This window comes from Pongo pygmaeus, chromosome 20, assembly GCF_028885625.2.
Source record: "Pongo pygmaeus isolate AG05252 chromosome 20, NHGRI_mPonPyg2-v2.0_pri, whole genome shotgun sequence".
NCBI classification, from domain to species: Eukaryota; Metazoa; Chordata; class Mammalia; order Primates; family Hominidae; genus Pongo; species Pongo pygmaeus.
Window position 1 is genome coordinate 1,639,767 of NC_072393.2, and position 15,087 is coordinate 1,654,853.

General features: G+C 61.0%; 1 protein-coding gene across 2 annotated transcripts; it reads right to left on the reverse strand.

Moving 5' to 3' along the window:
- Positions 1-1,369: 1,369 nt before the first annotated feature.
- On the reverse strand, positions 1,370-9,909 carry ABHD17A (abhydrolase domain containing 17A, depalmitoylase). Of its 2 annotated transcripts, XM_054465431.2 has the most exons (6): positions 9,755-9,909; positions 5,610-6,179; positions 5,271-5,423; positions 4,308-4,502; positions 1,904-2,083; positions 1,370-1,815 (listed from the first exon to the last, which is right to left on the reverse strand). In XM_054465431.2, exons 2-6 carry the CDS (start codon positions 5,939-5,941, stop codon positions 1,590-1,592), a joined length of 1,086 nt encoding a protein of 361 aa, XP_054321406.1. In that variant the 5' UTR covers positions 5,942-6,179; positions 9,755-9,909; the 3' UTR covers positions 1,370-1,589. The 2 variants fall into 2 exon arrangements, with proteins under 2 accessions (XP_054321406.1, XP_054321405.1); XM_054465430.2 differs by lacking the exon at positions 5,271-5,423 and having other exon boundaries at positions 9,755-9,908.
- Positions 9,910-15,087: the final 5,178 nt, after the last annotated feature.

Genomic DNA, 15,087 nt, shown 5'->3' on the forward strand with positions numbered 1-15,087 from the left:
ACTGGAGGCAATGAAGACACGGCGGAGTCCCAGCTCGCAGGGAGCTTAGGTTCTGACAGCGTCAGAGGACAACACGCTCTGGACGAGCGCAGCGCCCAAGGGTCAGCGGCAGCAGCGAGCAGAGGGCACGGGATGCGGGGAGGCTCTTCGGGAGGCATGAAAGTCAGACGTGTTCCGAAACGTGAGCCGCGCTGGGGGGCACGGCGCACGACCGGGGACAGAAGGAGGACACTGCGGTCGCAAAGCCCAGGCCGTGAAAAGGCCCCGTGGTCAGCCAGGAGCCCAGGCGTCCCCTGCTCTAGCGAGGATTCCTTCCGAACGTCCTGTAGCACCGCTTACCATAGAACGGCGGGCGCTGCCTCGCAGCCCCGACCCCGCGGCAGCCCCCACGCGCCCACGAGGAACTCGAGGCCGAGGGAAGGAGTGAGAGCGGCCGGAAAGGGACAGGGCCGAGCCGGACGGGTACCTGGCTGGGTCCCAGCGGCCGCCACTTACCACCGAGACCGCCTCTTCGTCCACAGCCTGACGCCAGCCATCGCCGCCGCCGCCGTCGTCTCCACTTCCGCACGCACGCCGCCACTTCCGCTTCCGTCCGTGCTGCGGCCCCGCACGTGACGCTGCGCCCTTCTCGCGCCCAGACTGAAGCACCGCCCCCCCCTTAAAGGGGCCGCGGACTAGAGCTAGCCGGAGGCAGTTTGGGGTCCCGGCCTCGCCACCGCCTGGTCGCGCGACACAGGCTGAACCCTGCCCAACCCTAAGGTGGACAACAGGCCTCCGGTTCCCGAGTTCTCCCGGTCCTAAGGCTTCTGCCCTAGAGATCGTAGGCACTCTTCTCGTGATCCCAGCTCCAGTGTCGGCTCCCTCTTCCAGGGGAGACTCTCGGGGCCCAAGCACCTGCCACCGCCCTCTGCTGGACCCCAGCTTCGCCATCTACGAAGGAAGCGGCCTGCCCGAGCTCTGGGGTCCGTCAAGCGCGGCACCTCAGGACCCAGAGTGCGCTGTCCTGGCCCCTCTGCAGGACTGACGGGAAGCTGTCGAGGGGGCAGTCCCGCGATGGCAGCAGGGCCCCCACGCCTGGCGTCCTCATCGCGCCCACCCAGCAGGGCTCACCAGCCTCCGCAGGAGGAAGGCAGGGGTCCTGAGCTCAAATGCTCCCCCACCCATCATCGCCCAGGCAACCAGCTCCCTAAGGGCTCCCCGGACTAGACAGAGACCCACTCCGCTTCCGCAGGGAGTAAAACCCATAAGAGGTTCCGTGCCCATCTCTCCTAGGGACTCAGGGACGAAACCTGGGAACCCCGAGCTTTCTTTCGAGCTCGCTGAGCCCTCGAGAGAGTGAGCAGACCCATGAAAGGAAGGAGAGCAGCCATAAAATTTTAAATCTTTAATTTCCGTTTTCACGTATTTTCTTCTTGCTTCCAAAAGGAAAGGAGTGCGTAGCTCTGTTGCCTGTACATCGTCCACAGCCCCTGGGTCGGGGCGGGGTCCCCTGGGCCGCCCGGGGGTCCACATGCAGCCCCTGAGGGGCCGGCGCGGGGTGAGGTCCGGGGGCCGCCTTATTGCTGAGGTCCGGCCGGTTGGGGCCGCCGCTAGGCGCGCTGGCTGGGCAGCTCCTGGGAGATGAAGCGACGCAGGCGCTCCAGGTACTGGCTGTAGAGCTCGATGTCGTTGTGCCCGGCGCCCTCCACCCACAGCGGCTCCACCGCCTTGGGGCAGCGCTCGTAGAGCGCCAGCCCGTGCGAGAAGTCGATCACCTCGTCCTCCGTGCCGTGGATGATAAGCACGGGTGACGTGATCTTGGACACCTTCTCGATGCTGCGGGACGGGCGTGGAGCGGGTGAGACCTCGCGCCCGGCCCGGGCCCCGCCCCGCCCACGTCCCCGTCCCCGCCCCGGCCGCTCACTTAGGGAAGGCGTCGAAGCAGTAGGTCTTCTTGGTGTCGGGGAAGGCGACGCGCATGCCCGAGGTGAGCGGCGAGTGCAGCACCACCGCGGCACACTCGTAGCGTGAGGCCAGGTCCACGGTGGGCACCGTGCCGATGCTCTGCCCGTACAGGATGATGCTGTCCGGGCTGATGCCGTACCTGGCGGCGCCGGAGCAGGGTCAGCCGCGGCCTCCGACGCGCGCGTACCCTTCCCGCCAGCGGGCGACCCCGGGCCCAGCTCCGGATGCGACCCTCCAGTCTCCCCACTCAGCCAAGTCAGTGGGTCAGGCCCAGGCTCCACACCAGTCCCGAGGGCCCCCAACACCGCGGCGGTGGGCGAAGCCAGCGGCCCCGCCCGGTTCCCTGGCGCTGCCCTTCACTGGCGTTTCCTAGCTAGGATCTGCAGGGATCCCGCCTACAGAGTGCCCCCGGGGCGGGGGTAGGGGAGGCCCTGGTGCCTCTCCTCCTCCTGGTCACCCCTAGGTGCACACTGGGAACTGTGTGCCCCCCACATCCTGAATGCTTCACGCCTTCCTGCCCGGGTTAGAAAGCCATTCCTGGTGCACTGGCCAGGACAGCGGACACTCTTCCTCCCTGCAGCCCTTGCCCACCCCCTTGGCCATAAGGAATTCAGGCAGCTGTGTCCCGAAATGTCTCCACCCAATTTTGGACTCTCAGAGTCCCCACGCCCAATGAGATGCCAGTGCAACCCAGGTCAGCATCGAGGGTGGTGGCTGCGGAGGTGGCACCCCCTCCCACCAGCACCTTCCCTTGGGAGTGGACAAGTCCTCGGCCACCTCAGCACCACCAGCTCCCACCCAGGGCCACCCCCACCCCCAGGTCACTGGTGTGTGGCCCCTGACCCAGCTGATCCAGCACCAGTTCCAAGGCCTCCTCGTGCCCAGTCCCAACCATGCGGGACCCACCTGCCACCCTGCCCATGCTGGGACCCCACAACTCTCCTCCCACACGCTCCAGGCTGATCCCAGGCAGATGCCCTCTTGCAAGGCAGGAGCATGGGCAGGTGTGCGTCCCCTCTGCCTGGCATTCGGACTCCACCAACAGGGCTGTCCCCGTCCCTGGCCTAGAATCCCAGCCTCCTGGCAGCATTCCACAGCTCACCACTCACCCATGCCCCAAACGATGCTGCCTGGCTTGTGCCTGCAGCCCCAGCTCTGCTTCAGCCTCCCTGGCCTGCTCCCTGGCAGCCATGGTCAGTAGTGTGCTGAGCCAGCCCAGCCCTGTCACCTCTACAGGCAGGAGCCCCCAGCTGCCACGTGGATGTCACCACTCAAACCAACAGGACACATCCCCAGTGGAGGCCCTGGGCACGCTCTGGCCTCCCCCTCACAGCTCTGGGCCTAGGTTCCTGCAGGACAAAGTGGCAGCAGGACAGATGGCCGAGCAGACAGAGCTCAGAGCTGGCCATGGCGGGTGTGACTCTGCCAGTGGCCCAGGCAGTAGAGACAGGAGGGGCCGAGGAAGTCGCATGAAGTGGTGGTTGGTCAGCGCCCCACACTGCTGGGAGGCCCCCAGAGCCAGGGTGGTGCCAGGGGACCAGCTCCCAGGCCCACAGCAGGGACTGCCTGCAATATCACCAAGGCAACAAGGACCCCACCTCCCCAGGGCCTCTGACTTCTCAGAGCTGTGCCTGGTCCCTGCGGGAGCAGGTCAGACCAGTTGGCTGGGCAGGGCCAGGACGAGACAGCCCCAGTGGATGGTGAGCAGGAAAGGCCACCAGAGGCCCACCCGGGTCTCCTCGTCCAAAGCAGCACTGGCCCGGGCGGTGCTCAAACACCGGTGAAGGGCCCAGGCAAGCGCAGGGCTGGGGACCTGGATGACTAGGAGGGCTGGATCTGGAATCGAGGCTGGCCCAGACCTCGGGTGTGTGCTGGGGGTCTGCACCTGACCCTGCAGGCCCTGCCCCACGATGGCCAAGCTCTGCAGCCACAGGGCCTCATGGGCCAGGCCTCAGGACCTGGATGCAGCAGCCTCACCTCACTTGGTCCCAAGTACTGCCTCGGCCAATGGGCTCCCAGCCACACGTGCACAGACCCCCAGACACCACCCACTCCCTCCCACCAGGTGGCATCCACGCCCCTGTGACAAGCTCAGCCCCTTCCCGTCCTCAGGCCAGGGGTTCCCAGGAAGCCTGGCTCCACAGGCCAGGGTGTGGGAGGACCGCCTGGCCACACCTCAGCCTTGTGGAGGCGGCACCTGCACACCCAAGTTCGCCTGTCCGGCTCTCTGGCCCTGTGCATCCACTGTGGTTCGCCTCCTGCAGGGCCGCCCACCTTCCTCTCAGGGAAGCCCGCCCCCTGGCCCCCGGCCTGGTCCCCTCTTGGGTGTGCCCAGGCTGAGCTGCCCCCAGGGTCACCCTCACCTGGTGCGCAGGGCCTGCCAGGCGGCGTCGATGTCGGCATAGAGGTTCCTCTCGGAAGGCCTGCCCGAGCTGGCACCGTAGCCGGAGTAGTCGTAGGAGAAGATGTTGCAGTGGAGGCGGGAGCCCAGGCCAATGTAGAAGCTGCTCATCTGGCCCAGGTCCACGGCGTTGCCGTGCGAGAAGAGGACCGTGTACCTGGGACAGGCCGAGAAGGGCCGTTCACATCCTCGCTCCCAGTGCCCAGCTGCAGGGCAGGAGGATGCGTACTGACAGCCCACCCCGGTGGCCAGCCATGCCCAGTGCCTCATTTACTCCCCTCCCAAGGGGGCGAGAAGCCAGTGAATGGAGAGGGGAGGCTACGACAGCACAGCTCCATCTCCGAGGATCCCCCATGGGGAGAGGACAGGACAGCTGGCAGGGGGACAGGCAGCCTGGGCTGCCTCAGGATTCCCATCTGTGAAGCGGGACACTGGGACCATCGGTCACATCCTCTCTCAAGGCAGACTTGCAGTGTGTGCTCAGATGCTGCAGGCTTCGCTGCCGTTCCTCCTGGAAGAGCCTGGACCCCCGGGGATGCAGCGCACAGGCCCACCTTTCAGGACCTTCCCAGGGGAGCCCACGCTGCTGCTGGCAGGGCTATCTGCCCTCCCCTCACAGAATGGTGCCCTCACTGTTGGGGGACAACTGGACCCCACCCCTGCCCCCAACAAGCGAATGTGGCCAATCTCTGCTCACACTCACGCAGCCCCTCCTGGCCCACCACCCTGCCCAAGCCCCAAGGCTGTGCTGCAAGGCCTGTCTGCTTCCCAGCACGGGAGCTGCCCCAGGTGGTGCCAGGAGCAGGTGGCCAGGCTGGCCCTGCCATGGACTGCTTCCTCCAGTTCCCCCAGGCCCCCGCCTAGCCCAGCCAGAAGGTAAAGGCTCGCCCTCTGGACTCAGAACCAGATCTGGTCAGAACCCCACCTGGCGAGAAGGTGGATGTACCCGCAGGACAGGGTGGCCCCTGTGCCCCACCTCTCGCCCAGCAGGCAACCACCAGGCGCTGGGTCGTTGGAGTCACCCGGCCTGCCCACCCATGCCAGCTGGGGATGGCCTCCCTGAGCCTGGTGTCCTTGTCTGCGAGAGAAAATTGCCAGAGGGACGAGGCTGGCCTGACCAGGGACATCACCCTTTCGGGCTGGATGGCCCTTCACGGCAGGCTCGGGCCCTCAGGGGCGCCACCAACCACACCAAGCACCCCAAGCAGAAACGGGAGCCCCAAGAACAGGGTGACCCAGCCCAGGTGCGGCCACAGCTGCTCACCTGGCACCAGGCACGCAGCGAACATACATGCAGGACACGCGGTTGCCGCGGGCGCTCTTGGTGGGGAAGACCTCGATGGTGTCCAGCTCGCGCTGGCTGTACTGGAAGTCGGCGCGCTCCGTCAGGTGCAGCTTCCAGCGCCCGGGTGCGCCCGAGGAGGCCCGCAGGGTCCCCAAGGGGGCAGCCCCGGCCCCACCAGGCCCCGGCTCGGGTTCAGGCACCAGGGAGTAGGTGGCCTCCGGCGGCAGGAAGGCGAGCTTGGCAGCGATGCGGCCAGGGCAGGGCGGGCAGCAGAAGAGGCAGCAGAGCTCACTCAGCGACAGCCCGTTCATGGCGGGCGCCGCCCGGGCCGGGCCTCCACCGGGGCCCCCGCCAACAACGCCGCCCGGCCTGGCCCGGCAGGGGAGGGGTGGGGGTGCTCCGAGTCGCGGGCAGGGGGGAGGGCACCCCCCCAGCTACCGCCCCAGACGGCAGCCCCGTTAGGAGGCCAGGGCCCAGCCCCATCGCGGTCCAAGCCGAGCCCCAGGGAGCCGCACAACCACAGGTCTCCATGTCGTGCCGTGGGAAGCCCTGCGGGGGAACAGTGACATGTGGGGTCCTTTGGGGGTACCACAGTCCAGCTGGGCACGCCCGGGAGGCGGAGCATCCACCCGTGCCGGGGGCGGCATGGGCCCGGGGCCTGTCGGTCCCCATCCCCTCGGCCCTCCCCACGGCCTGTCAGGCACTGCACCCTACAGCTCAGGGGACCCCAATTCAGCCCCCTCTCCACAGGATGAAGGAGCCCCCACCTTCCCTGAGCTGGCGATCCTCTTGCCATGTGAGTACAGCCATGGCGTGTGGGGGCATGCAGGGGGTATGACTCCAGCCCCGCCCACCCCCCCAAACGCCCGGCTCCAGCACCAGGGAAACCCCATGCGCCAGGACTCGGTCCGCACTGCTGCCCACTCCCTCCCCCGGCCCATCTCTGCCACCCTACGGGTGACGGGCCGCTGAGGCAAGGACAGAGCTCGGACTGAAGGGACCCACGAGGGACCCGAACAGGCCCCGCTACGTGAGCGTGTACAGGCGCCGGGCCCCACCGGCCTGCGATGTCTGGAGACAGAGGAAATATAACAAACAAAGGCTCTAGAAACAAAGGCAGGATACATCCCAGGCTCCTAGGGCCCCAAGAGCAGCAACAATGGCTCTTCTCTGTGCTGGGGCCAGGCCTGCTGAGGGGCAGGGGAGGTGGGCTGAGGCCAGGGGGTCCTTCTCCACCCCTGACTTAGGGTTCCGTGACCTTGGGCGAGTCACTTGCCCTCCTGAAGCCTCAGCGTTCTCATCTATAAGCACAGACACCACATACCCCACAGGAAGTCAAGTGACGGGGGAGGGGAACGAAGGTGCCTGATTCAGAGTGGAAACTCGGACCTTCTTCCTTGCTGCAGAACGTCATGAAACACATTAAGTCGACAACAGCTAAGTTGCTAAAGCAACCACAATAGTGTAAGGACCTGCCAACAGACAGACGTGAAGAAAACACAAAGGTCGGGAACATCTATCTACCGACCACGCTTCTCCTTCAGACTGGAGTGAGGAGGGAGACACGCTCACAACTCAGTTTCAGCAGCAGAACACCCTGGAATGCTCAGCTTTCGGGTCACAGCATGAGAAAACCGTGGGGCCAGGAAGATGAGGCTCAAAGGCAGATGTGGACACAGACGGACATGCAGGCGGCTGCAGGCGCCACACACACGGCTCGTGGGGACACCCTCACCACCAAGGAGCAGCCTCAGGCCCAGAAACACACCTGCTCCCTCAGGACCTGATGTGAGACCCACGTTCCTGTGAGCCGGACTCATAGGCACATGAGGAGGAGAGGAGAGAGCTCTGAAAGCCAGGGTGGGGCAAGGATGGCATTCCAGTGCCCCCAGACTCCCAGGCGGGAGGCAAATCGCACACGCAAGCACTTTTCAGAGGGGAGGTGGACTGTCAGGCTGGTTCTGCTTCTCAGATGGAGGCAAGTCTCCCCCCTGGGGACACCTGTCAATGTCTGGACACAGTTTTGGGTGTCACCACTGGGGACTGGGTGGAGGCTGCTTAGCACCCTGCAGTGCCCAGGACAGACCCACCCCAAAGAATGATCAGGCCCAACATCCACAGCGTCGAGGTTGATGTCAGCTTTTCAACATATTCTCAAAGAGGTCCAGGCCCTACCGGTGCTGCCCTGCTGGTGCTGGGGACTTGGAGGGCCCTGCAGTTTAGGTGGCATCATGCAGCTGGGTCCTGAGAGCCCAGTGGGCAGTAGCAGGCCCCTAGAGACCCCGGAGACGAAGGGGCACACCGAGGTGGCCAGGGCCCCACTAACCATGCCAGAAACAAAGATGTTATCCTTGACACCTCCTTCCACCCTCTGGATCTGAGCCGGTCCATCACCAGGCCAGTGGCTCTGCCTGTCTCCCATCAGCCACCGCCCGGTCCCTGCCTCCATCACCTTTCACCAGAGCCACAGCAACAGCCTCCCTCCTTGCTGATCACCTGCTCCAGGACATTCTCCCCCAGCAGCCAAACAATCTTTCACGACACAAATGCAATGGAGCCACTTCCCTCTTGGGGTGTCCTGGGGGCCTCCCATTATTCCCTGGATAGAGATCAAAGCCCTCCCCACAGCCTGCCAGGTCTGCATTCCGGCTCAGGCCGACCTCTCCAGACTCACTCATCTCACACCCTGCCACCCCTGGCTCCCTCAAGACAAGCCACTTTGCCCCTTCCTGCCTCTGCTCCTCTGCCAGGAACTCCCTTCCCCAACCTCACTAGACAGCCTTGCCCATCCCAACCACCCTTTGCACCTCACTGCCAACGCTCTCAGAGTCCTCGAAGCTGGGACAGGACCCCTTACACGCTCTTTCCACAGCTTGTATTTTTCACATGTTCGGCCAGATCTCCCCCCAACTCCAAACCAGAAACTCCATGAGAGCAGGACCATGACTTGCCACTCATTAAAGGAATGGGCGGTTGGTAGACAGCAAAGAATTAAGGAGGAAGCACAGGAGAAAAAGAATCCTTCAAGGTCCGCTAGCTTTGACAGGGAAGGGAAAGTCTAGTCTCCTCTCCTCTCCAGCCACAGGTACCTGGAACCTCCCTAGTGTCACTAATGGGCGTGGACTGGGGAGTGCAAACCCAGACGCCTCACTCACTGGGCACACACCCTTGACACCCTGAATCTCACCAATTCCGTTCCCACGCACGTAACTGGGCACCCCTCTGCAAGCTAGAGGTGTTCTGAGGACCAGCAAGCAACCGAGCAGCCAAAACACTGGAAGATGACCTACATATGGGAGACAGTGACTGCACCTCACTCAACCAGTCAGGGTGGGAAACCCGCCTGGGGGGAGGCGCGGCCATATCAGAGGGCAGGCAAACGGGCCAGGTGACAGGGGATGGGACAGAAGGACAAGCAGGGGCAAAACCCGAGGTGACAGAGCAGGCTCCTGGCTAGAGCAGACCCTGGGAGGAAGAAGTGAGCAGAAGGGTCCTAAGAGAGAGCCTGGGACGGGTGAGGTCGCGCCCCCGAGAGTTTGCACTTCATCCTGGGAGAAATGGCGGGGCCACGAAGAAGTCCCGAGCAAGCGATGGACAACATAGGGGAAGGGCTGCATCCCGGAGAACGGACGCGAGCGGAGGCCGGGAAGCCTGCCCAGGAGTCAGGGCGGCAGGAAGAAGCCTGACAAGGGAAACAGCGAGTGGGAGCTGCTTGGGAAGCAGGGCTCGGGAGGGTCCCTGGGAGCTGCCATGGGGGGCCAGAGGCCGAAGCGTTTCTCGGGCTGGGGGCAGTTTCGGGGCAAAAGAGCGGAATCCGCGGCTCGGACGGGCGCTCCCCGAAGGCAGGGGCCGCGTCCGCAGGAGGGTGGGAGCGCAACCCACGCCAGAGGGCTGAATGGATGGGGACAGGGCTTTCCCAATCACAGACGCTCACCCGCGGTCCGCGCCCCTGCTCTGGGCTCCTCGGGCAGGACCCGCGGCAGCCCTGGGACTGCAGGGGTCTCGGGGACGTCCAAACGGGCTGCCAGGCCCTCGAGGCCCGGCCCGGGTCCCCAAACGGCCGCGGCCGGGACCGAGGCCACCCCGCGCGGCCGCGCCCGCCCCCGCCCCTGCCCGGCACTCACCACCCCGGCCCGCGCCCCCGGGCCCCAGGGCCGCGCTCCATGGCTCCCGGCCGCCCGCCCGTGCGTCCGTCGGTCCCTCCGCGCCCCAACCCGGCCTCCTGCACCGCCACCGCCGCAGCTCCCCCACGGACGGAAGTGAGCCTCGTTCTCACCACCGCCCCGGAAGTGACGCGAGGAACGCGCGGGGCGGGGGCCTGCAGGCACAGAGCGACCGCGCGACTAGCGTCCTGGGGGCGGGGCCTGGTATCGGGGGCGGGGCTGATATGTCGAGGGGGCGTGGTCTGCTGCTCTGTGGGCGGGGCCAAACTCAGGTTTCATTCACTTGGGCACCTGGAATAGGTTGAGGCCAGTAAAGTTCTCGCCTGGAAAACAAAATTTACAGGGACGCCAAAAAAACTCAGACATCAACATTTAGAAATGTTTTAAAATATTTTTCTTCATGAGATGGGAGTCTCGCTCTGTCGCCCAGGCTGGAGTACAATGGCGCGATCTCAGCTCACTGCAACTTCTGCCTCCTGGTTTCAAGCGATTCTCCTGCCTCAGCCTCCCGAGTAGCTGGGATTACCGGCGCCCACCACCATGCCCGGCTAATTTTTGTGTTTTCAGTAGAGACGAGGTTTCCCCATGTTGGCCAGTGTGGCCTCGAACTCCTGACCCCAGGATCCTCCTGCCTCAGCCTCCCAAAGTGCTGGGATTACAGGCATGAGCCACCGCGCCCGGCCTCTTTTTTTCAACATGGAGTCTACTCTGTCACCCAGGCTGGTGCCATCCTAGCTCACTGCAGCCTTGACCTCCCAGGATCAAGTGAACCTCCCACTTCAGCCTCCTGAGTAGCTAGGACTATAGCCACAAGCCACCATGCCCAGCTTATTTAAAGTCTTTATATATTGCTCATCAGAAATTCTTTTGCATTAGTTTTTAAAATATTACATTAGGCCGGGCACGGTGGCTCACGCCTGTAATCCCAGCACTTTGGGAGGCTGAAACAGGTAGATCACCTGAAGTCAGGAGTTTGAGACCAAGCCTGACCAACGTGGTGAAACCCTGTCTCTACTAAAAATACAAATATTAGCCGGGCATGGTGGCGCCCGCCTGTAGTCCCAGCTACTGGGGAGGCTGAGGCAGGAGAATGGCGTGAACCCGGGAGGCGGAGCTTGCAGTGAGCCCAGACCGCGCCACTGCACTCCAGTCTCTGGGCGACAGAGCGAGACTCCGTCTCAAAAAAAAAAAAAAAAAATTAGCTGGGCGTGGTGGTGGGCACCTATAGTCTCAGCTGCTCAGGAGGCTGAGGCAGGAGAATGGTGTGAACCCAGGAAGCGGAGCTTGCAGTGAGCCAAGATCGTACCACTGCACTCCAGACTGGGCGACAGAGCGAGACTCCGTCTCAAAAAAAAAAAAATTGCGTTATGGCAGGGCCCGGTGGCTCACGCCTGTAATCTCAGCACTTTGGGAGAACGAGGCAGGCAGATCGCCTGAAGTTAGGAGTTCGAGAGACCAGCCTGGCCAACATGGTGAAATCCCATCTCTACTAAAAATACAAAAATTGGACCACCCTGGCCAACATGGTGAAACCCCATCTCTACTAAAAATACAAAAATTAGCCGGCTGTTGTGGAGTGCACCTGTAACCTCAGCTACTCCACGCCACTGCACTCCAGCCTGGGCGACAGAGCAAGACTCTGCCTCAAAAAAAAAAAAAAAAAAAAAGTAAAAGAAAATAGAAGAAGATTACTGGAGAATCTCAGAGCATGGTCAAGGCAGGCCTTTCTAAGGAGGTGACGGACAGGGGCAAAAAGGGCTGCAGACACCGAACAGGCCCAGCCTGGAAGTGTGAGTGTGAATTGGTGGGAAGCCTTGCTTTTCAGGCCTTCTCTCACGTGTGCCTTTCCCCCAGCTTTCCTGCCTTTTCCAGCTCAAAATGCTCCTCCAGCCTGCAGGCAACCGCAGTCCCCGATCCGTCCCAGGGACTCTCATCTTAGCTCCACTGTACTGAGATAAGCCTGAGGCTCCTGGGCCAATCCTGCCCCCAGGGGCTCATTCCTCAAATTCAGGACAGAGCTGCCAGGGAAGGATTCAGGCTCAAAAGACTAGAGACTTAGAGATAGCCCAGGGTTTCTTTGCCTCATTTTCTTTCCTTTTTTTTTTTGGTTGTTGTTATTGTTTTGAGACAGTCTTATTCTGTCACCTAGGCTGGAGTGCAGTGGCACAATCTCAGCTCACTGCAACCACGTCCCCGATGCAAGCGATTCTTCTGCCTCAGCCTCCCGAGTAGCTGGGATAACAGGCACCCACCACCGCATCCGGCTAATTTTTGTATTTTTAGTAGAGATGGGGTTTCGCTATGTTGGCCAGGCGGGTCTCGAACTTCTGACCTCAAGTGATCTGCCAGCCTCGGCCTCCCAAAGTGCTGGGATTACAGGCGTGAACCACCACACCTGGCTGCTTTGCCTCATTTTCTGATTTTCCGGTGTTGTTGGACCTCTGACTCCCCTGCCCAGGACTCAGCTGCCTGGGTCTCCCTGGGACTGTCAAGAGCTGCCCCAGCATCCCCCTGCCTCTGCTGTCCCCCTCGAGGCTTCCAACCTCCGCTGAGGTTCTCCTGAGGTCGAAAGGTCAAAACAAGTCCAGGCTTCTTCCTAGATCCTTGTGAATTCTTTGAGCACCGGGGCCAGAAGAGGCCTGTCCCCAGCCTCCTTCTCCTCTCCCATCTTCCCTGCGGCCCCTTCCCACCATGAGTTAGGCAGGACCAGGGCTGGACCGCACCAGAAAGCCCAGCTCCACCTGTAATGACAGCCCCAACAGGGACACAGGGAGACACCATCCAAGGGGAGGAGGATAAGCCCGCAGGGTGGCCCACCAATCCAAGGCCACCTGGTGAAAGGTAAACGTATGCTGTAAACACTCAAATGTCTCAGAAAGACACCCATCCCTTCCTCCTTCCCAGAGACCCTTTGTGATCCAGCCTCTGTCCCAATTGTCCCAGAAAATAGTGGGTGCTGTGGCTCATGTCTGCAATCCCAGCATTTTGGGAGGCTGAGGTGGGAGGATTCCTTGAGGCCAGGAGTTCAAGGCTGCAGTGAGGTGTGATTGCAACACTGCACTCCAGCCTGGATGACAGAGGGAGATGCTGACTCTAAATAATAAAAATGAGGGCTGGGCACGGTGGCTTACGCCTGTAATCTCAGCACTTTGGAGGCTGAGGCTGGCGGATCGCTTGAAGTCAGGAGTTAAAGACCGGCCTGGCCAGCATGGTGAAACCCCATCTTTTTTTCGTTGTTGTTTCTTTTTTGATTCGTTGTTGTTTCTTTTTTGAAATGGAGTCTCTCACTGTCACCCAGGCTGAAGCGCAGGGGCGCAATCTTGGCTCACTGCAACCGTCTCCCGGGTGCAAGCAATTCTCTGCCTCAGCCTCCCGAGTAGCTGGGATGATAGGCACCTATCACCATATCTGGCTAAATGTTGTATTTTTAGTAGAGATGGGGTTTCACCATCTTGGCCAGGCTGGTCTTGAACTCCTGACCTCGTGATCCACTCTCCTCGGCCTCCCAAAATGCTGGGATTACAGGCGTGAGCCACCATGCCTGGCTGATGAAACCCCATCTCTACTAAAAATACAAAAATTATCTGAGCGTGTGGCAGATGCCTGTAATCCCAGCTACACTGGAGGCTGAGGCAGGAGACTCACTTGAATCCAGGAGGCAGACGTTGCAGTGAGTCAAGATTGTGCCACTGCACTTCAGCCAGGACAACAAACTGAGACTTCCTCCAAAAAATAAATAAAATAAAAATAAAAAAATGAAAATGAGGCCAGGTGCGGAGGTTCACGCCTGTAATCCCAGCACTTTGAGAGGCTGAGCCGAGTGGATCACTTGAGGTCAGGAGTTCAAGATCAGGCTGGTCAACATGGAGAAACCCCATTTCTATTAAAAATACAAAAATTAGCTGGGCATAGTGGTTCAAGCCTGTAACCCCAGCTACTCAGGAGGCTGAGGTAAGAGAATTGCTTGAGCCAGGGAGGCAGAGGTTGCAGTGAGCCGAGATCGTGCCGTTGTACTCCAGCCTGGGCAACAGAGCAAGACTCTGACTTCAAAAAAATAAAATAATAAAAAATAAGTCCGGGCGCGGTGGCTCACGCCTGTAATCCCAGCACTTTGGGAGGCGGAGGCAGGCAGATCATGAGGTCAGGAGATCGGGACCATCCTGGCTAACATGGTAAAACCCTGTCTCAACTAAAAATACAAAAAGTTAGCTGGGCGTGGTGGCAGGCGCCTGTAGTCCCAGCTACTCGGGAGGCTGAGGCAGGAGAATGGCGTGAACCTGGGAGGCGGAGCTTGCAGTGAGCAGAGATCGCGCCACTGCACTCCAGCCTGGGTGAAAGTGCGAGACTCTGTCTCAAAAAAATAAATAAATAAAAATAAATAAATAAAAATGAAAAAAATCATACATTGAAAATGGAGGGAGCCACTAGTCCCTCTTCCCCTTCATGGTCTGCCCTAGCCATGCTGGCCTGGCCAGGAGTGCTCCTGCCTCAGGGCCTTTGCAGGTACCATGGCTCCTGCCTGGAGGGCCCTTCCCCAGAACGCCCCCTGGCTTCCTCCTCTGGCATCCTCTGGCTCTACAGGAGGGCCACAACATCCAAGAGCTCCCGCTAACCACCCCAGCTAAATCCCAACCACATACACACACCTCTACCCCATTACCTCTATCCCGTCCCCCTGTTTATTTCCACCACAATACTTACCACTGTCAGATTCTCTCTTTTTTTTTTTTTTGAGACAAGAGTCTCACTCTGTTACCCAGGCTGGAGTGCAGTGACTCGATCTTGGCCCACAGCAGTATCTACCTCCCAGGTTCAAGTGACTCTCCTGCCTCAGCCTCCCGAGTAGCTGGGACCAAAGGCATGCACCAACATGCCCAGCTAATTTTTGTATTTTTTGTAGAGGTGGGATTTCATCACATTGGCCAGGCTGGTCTCAAACTCTCAGGCTCAAGCAGTCCTCTCACCTCGGCCTTTCAAAGTGCTGAGATTACAGGCGTGAGCCACCACGCCTGGCAATTGTTGGGTTTTATTTTGTTTTCTTTTCTTTTTTGAAATGAAGTTTCGCTCTTGTTGCCCAGGCTGGAGGGCAATGGCACAATCTCGGCTCACTGCAACCTCTGCCTCCCGGGTTCAAGCGATTCTCCTGCCTCAGTCTCCCGAGTAGCTGGGATCACAGGCATGCGCCACCACATTCAGTTAATTTTGTATTTTTAGTAGAGACGGGGTTTCACCATGTTGGTCAGGCTGGTCTCAAACTCCCGACCTCAGGTGATCCACCCGCCTCGGCCCCCCAA

Bases quoted from the DNA above. Each gene is read 5' to 3' on its own strand.
- ABHD17A (XM_054465431.2), bottom strand. From the start codon at position 5,941: ATGAACGGGCTGTCGCTGAGTGAGCTCTGCTGCCTCTTCTGCTGCCCG. The intron at 4,503-5,270 runs GTGGGGTTCTGA...GGCCTGTCCCAG, and splicing joins TACATCCACCTTCTCGCCAG to GTACACGGTCCTCTTCTCGC. The intron at 1,816-1,903 runs GTGAGCGGCCGG...CCCGTCCCGCAG, and splicing joins TGCTTCGACGCCTTCCCTAA to CATCGAGAAGGTGTCCAAGA.